The sequence below is a fragment of the Nematolebias whitei genome, chromosome 1 (genome assembly GCF_014905685.2).
Source record: "Nematolebias whitei isolate Nwh7 chromosome 1, NemWhi1, whole genome shotgun sequence".
NCBI classification, from domain to species: Eukaryota; Metazoa; Chordata; class Actinopteri; order Cyprinodontiformes; family Rivulidae; genus Nematolebias; species Nematolebias whitei.
This window is the reverse complement of record NC_056498.1, coordinates 43,884,272-43,889,718: the sequence shown is the minus strand read 5'-3', so window position 1 is coordinate 43,889,718 and position 5,447 is coordinate 43,884,272. Positions and strand designations below refer to the sequence as shown.

Genomic DNA, 5,447 nt, shown 5'->3' with positions numbered 1-5,447 from the left:
GCTGTGTAAGTACAGTCCATTTACCATTTACCATATTTTCTTTATTTTCTCTTTTTCTATGCGTCTTCGAAGAACTAACAAAAAAAAATAAATCAATAAAAAGACTGGTTTAAAAAAAGCTATTGCATGTATTGACTAAATTGATAACCTTATTTAAAAAAAAAACTGTTGTTGAAAGGTAAAGGTGTTTTAAGCACAATCCAACAGTAGAGAAACAAACAAAAAATATTGAGTGTTTGTGTACTAGAATGTCAAACTGTGCAAAAGATAGATAAATCCAGTAAATCACAGATACCACCTTAAAATACACTGAACAAAAAACATCTGGTGGTGAATCCATGATCATTTTTAGTTAGAAGGGATGAACAGAGTTTTACACTTGGATTAAAAATGATGGTTTGTGCTCACCAGGGCTGCAGATCTTGTACACACTGCTGCAGAATGTTGCTCAGGAGGAAGCAGCAGCTCAGAGCTTCTACCAGACATATTTCTGTGATGTCCTGCAGCACATCTTCTCTGTGGTCACCGACACCTCACACACTGCCGGTGAGCAGCTCTGAATGATTCGACCTGTAGAAACACAAATATTCTGCTGATAAAAACTGTTTTTAATCTGTTATTTTAACCTCATTTTATCTAGTTAATGTCAGAGAAATTATTATGGTGTTTCCTGCAGGTCTCACCATGCATGCTTCCATCTTGGCCTACATGTTCAACCTTGTAGAAGAAGGAAAAATCACAGTGTCTTTAAACCCTGCCAACTCTGCCAACAACCAGGTGTTCATTCAGGAATACGTGGCCAACTTACTGAAGACTGCTTTCCCCCACCTTCAAGAGTGAGTGGAAACGCTGCCCCACAGTGCTGCGGTGAGGCGGGTGTCTAAATGTTCTGTACCTCTGTGTTAGTGCTCAGGTGAAGGTGTTTGTGACGGGGCTCTTCAGTTTGAACCAAGACATTCCTGCCTTCAAGGAGCACCTGAGGGATTTCCTGGTGCAGATCAAGGTGAGCTTGCCAAACCCGGATCGGCTGCTATCATTTGTTGTAGGAGTGAAGCTAGGCTTCAAAGACCTGAATCATAATATTAGATATTTAAATGTTCCGTTTGTTTAAAGATGGTCGACAGAACGTAAGCAGAACGAGTCCAGGTGTGCTGTTGACCTTTATCACGTCTCACTACGGTCATTGTGTGCACTGGCTGCAAACGTGTGGGGTTTTTTTACTCTGCCTCTTCAGTGGGCACCGCAACGAGCAAACCTGCATGACAGATTAGGTCGTTCTCTGACCTGGGCTCGAACCGGCAGCCTCAGGATCATGAGACAGTGACACTGACCTCCGAGCTCCAGCATCTCCAGCTGACTGGAGGACAAGGACACCTTATGAGGACCAGGCTTAGTGAAGCAGTTTTCTTTTTATCAACACATGGATGTGTCTCAGTGAGTCATGCTGTTAGTTCACAGCTACAGCTTGGTGTTTGTTTTAGTTTCAGTTTATGAAGTTATTTTACATCCAACATTTTTCCACACGTCACTTAAATTTTTAATGTTTTGTGTAGTTTTCTCATGTTTTAAACAAGATTTCATTCAGCCTTTAGATCTTTTGTATTTTTTGAGACATCAATACTGAAGATGTTTTAGAGCATACAGTTTTTATAAAATGCATCTACCTGTTAAATAACAGCACAAAAAGTGAAAGATGAGTTATTTCAGGTGGAATTAAAACTCCTTCACTTTTTTCCAGTAAATTCATTTGCAACCTAATCTTACAATTATTTATTTTTTCCTCATTAATCTACACTCAGTACTCCATATCCACAAAAGAAATCTGAAACTTGAAATAATTTGTAAATTGATAGATGGATAGATGAAGCTTTTGTCCTTGGGTACTCATGTCCCAGGAGAAATTGATAGTCAGCCTGTCTCCGAGGCCGTCGGGAGTCTGATTCAGATAAGCTTGATTTTTGTTTTTTCTTCAGCCTTGAGTCCATCTGGGCGTTCTGGTTCCAAAATGCCTAATTGTGGGATTCCATTCTACTGATCCATACTCTTTCAAGGAAGAACCCACCATGCTGATGAGTCCCAGAAGCCTCAGGTGGTCTGCGATTCTCAGTCACCTCCACCTTACGGTTAAGCTTGTAAACCAGATGATTCAGAGTTCCCACAGCGAGGACCAGACCTTCACACTGACTCGGAAGCTTTTCCATGGCCGAAACTGCTCCTGCCTTCTTCTTCAAAAGTCGATAAAACAGAGCCCCGCCGATGCCAAAAAGCAGAGTCCCTGCTATCATAAATCCAAATATGTAAACATCTTCAACATTCTCCTGAGACAAAACTGTGATGCACATCAATTGCCACACTCCCCACGAATCCATGACGTACCCCACAGCGTGAGTCTCAGCTGGACATGCCGGTTCTCCAGGACCTTGTTGCTTTGATGAAAAAATCTTATCAATAGAGTTGAACGCCCACAATACCAAATCCATAATCTTCTTAATTTATGTTCAGGAGATGAGACCCAGGCACTTCAGACACACACAGAGCAGAGCAGGAAGAAGGAAAGCGGGGGAGGAGAAACAGGAGCTGCCACCTCAATGAGAGCCTGGGAGGGAAAAAAAAGTGGGTTTAGTGGGTTTGCCTTTTCACTAACTTTGCATATTTTTACCACAAATAACTTCCACTAAAGTTAAATGTGGCAAATTCAAGTCCACTCATTTATTAAGTCACTTCTCCACAATAAAAGCGTACATGAAGAATGGTGATATTAACAGATACATACCTTACATAAAAATAAACAAATAATTTCCAGTTCAAAAGACCAGTTTCAAACCAGTGACAGGTCAGTGTCTAATGCTCACTGCTACACACAGGATCTTTTCACTGAACAGTTTTTCTTCAGAAACATCAACATGTCTGTTTCTCTGGACACAAACCAGCTGCTCCTGGCTGATGGTGTCTCCAGCAGTAGAACATGTTCACTCTGAGGGTGTGGATGATGCTTGTTGCACACACAGATACCTGGTTGTCACTTTGACATACTGTTCCTCACATTCCACCAGCAGGTCACTGGATTCACTGAGGTTAGGGTTGATGAAGACTTCTGCACCTCTGTGTCTCTGCCTGAATCTTCTCTGTGGTTCTCTGGGGTTTAGGGCTCTGATCATCTCCCTAATTGACATTTGAACACAAAACATCAACAATAACATGGTTGTGTTATTATTGACCAAAAACCATTATCTAGGCTGAGAGATAAAAGTTTAACTGGTCAACAACATCCTTTAAAGTTTACTTACCTCCACCGTGCAGCCTCCACTGTAGAAGAAGCAGCAAACTTTTAACAACAAAGTTTGTGACTGTCCTGTGGCCCCCACCTAGCTTTTCTTTTGTCTGTCCTCCTCACTTCTGGGTCAGAACCTCCTGTGAGGAGAACATGAACAAACGGTGAACATTAGTGAACTGTTTAAGCAGCTGACCCGATGGATAAGCACATTTTTACAAGCTAAGCTTCATCTGTTACTGTCCGTCTTTATTTAGCTTTTGATTTGAACCCCGTCTGTGGACGTAACCACCACCATAAACATACAAGCTGTACGGCAGCTCTATACAGCTCTGGGTGTAAACACGTAGTCTGTTTGTCACATGTCTGTGTTTTACCTGCCTGCATGCTGAAACCACGTGTCATCTTACAGCCAACACCGAAACTTGACACCAAAAGGAGTCATGTTTCAATCCATACACGGACCGAAGCAGTTCGGTCGGTGCCATAAAAAAACCTTGGTTCGGTACTCAGCTCTAATTATAGTAAATGACACACGACATCTGACACACTAGGGCTGGGTATTGTGGCCAATTTCCTACATGAATTCAATTTCGATTTACAGTAGTCCCTCATTTATTGCGGGGGATCGGTACCCTGAAGACCCGCAATAACCGCAGAGTAGGAATAGTAGTATAGTAGTACAAGTAGTAAGTAGTAGTTTATTTTAGTATTTACACTTTATTTTTTTTATTAAGGCATTTTAAACCCTTCCCACACTCTTGCAATATTCTAAATAATGTTTATAAACTAAACACTCTAAAAGAGCACAGCATTTCATGGTTTCAGCTCTCTGCCATGGCTGCACACTGCGCTCTGGGCCATGCCCACTTCTCCGCCACAGAACGGAGATCGACAGAGGAGGGAGGAGAAGCTACAGGAGGAATTTTCTCCTGCAGTGTGGGCTGCACACAGGTGCAGCAGGTGCTAAATAAATTAAATCGTTCATTTTAAATAAAAATTCTATGCCGATCGTGCGGCCATCCATCATTCAGCCAGTTGTTTGTCATGTCCAATCTTATTTTGAAAAACCGTGAGATCGAGTCCATGAAAAACGAACTGCGAAGTAGCAAGGGACTATTTTATACTGTTCTGAATTTATCAATTTCAATTCAATTCAGTTTCAATTCAGATAATGAAAATGACCTAACTGTGTGACAAAATACAAATGTACTTTATTTTGTCTCTTCATCATAAACAAAATAAGATGGAGGTTTGAATTCTTCCTGAACCTCCCACATTTTCATGTCCAGCTTCACCACTGGGTGCTTCCCAATGTTGTGTTGCAGGAGTTTGCAGGTGAGGACACATCAGATCTGTTCCTGGAGGAGAGGGAGTCGGCACTCCGTCAAGCACAAGAGGAAAAGCACAAGATCCAGATGTCTGTGCCAGGCATCCTGAACCCTCATGAGATCCCAGAAGAGATGTGTGACTGAAAAGTCCAGTATCTAAACAACAAACAAAAACTAATGACAACAAACCCGAGACACAGTTGAGTTCAGTGGGAAGCAGAGCGAGCTCTCCCTTTGGCTGTTTGTTGACCAAAATAATGCCAATTCAATGGAAATTATTACTGCGTCACTTTGTGACCATTTTTACATAATCTGTTTTTTGTATGAAAATTTAGTTTTTTAACGTTCAACAAACGTTAATCTACAGCAATGTTCTGTTGGTCTCTGGTCCATCTCAGACATGCATGCAGAAGTTACAAGTTGGACAAAGTAAACATTTAAATTTAGTTTTGTTTTCTTAAATTCCCTCATCCTGTTTCCATTGTTCCTTCTTTAATATATATGTGTGTGTGTAAATATAAATAAATTCAGTGAAGGAAATAATTTTTTGAGCCTTTGCTGATTTTGTAAGTTTGCCCACTGACAAAGACATGAGCAGTTTATAATTTTTAAGGGTATATTAATTTTAACAGTGAGAGATAGAATATCAAAAATAAAATCCAGAAAGTCACATTGTACAAATTATAGAAATTTATTTGCATTTTGCAGAGAAAAATGAGTATTTGATCCCTCTGGCAAACAATCAGAATCAGAACAAACTTTATTATCATTTCACCGAGATACAACGAGAACATGTACGTACAGTCTTCCGAAAAATGGACGGAGTGCACGAAGTTGCTGCTTTA

General features: G+C 40.6%; 1 protein-coding gene across 1 annotated transcript; it reads left to right on the top strand.

The window, feature by feature from the left end:
- Nucleotides 1–449: 449 nt before the first annotated feature.
- Nucleotides 450–4,820, top strand: LOC119417366 (exportin-1). The gene is made up of 4 exons (XM_037684573.1): nucleotides 450–546; nucleotides 677–836; nucleotides 907–1,003; nucleotides 4,600–4,820. Exons 2-4 carry the CDS (start codon nucleotides 685–687, stop codon nucleotides 4,744–4,746), a joined length of 396 nt encoding a protein of 131 aa, XP_037540501.1. The 5' UTR covers nucleotides 450–546; nucleotides 677–684; the 3' UTR covers nucleotides 4,747–4,820.
- The last annotated feature ends 627 nt before the right edge of the window (nucleotides 4,821–5,447 follow it).

Excerpts from the sequence above, each read along its gene's own strand:
- LOC119417366 (XM_037684573.1), top strand. The coding sequence starts at position 685 with ATGCATGCTTCCATCTTGGCCTACATGTTCAACCTTGTAGAAGAAGGA. Across the intron at positions 837-906 it reads GCTTTCCCCCACCTTCAAGA|TGCTCAGGTGAAGGTGTTTG; the intron begins GTGAGTGGAAAC and ends CCTCTGTGTTAG. Across the intron at positions 1,004-4,599 it reads ATTTCCTGGTGCAGATCAAG|GAGTTTGCAGGTGAGGACAC; the intron begins GTGAGCTTGCCA and ends GTTGTGTTGCAG.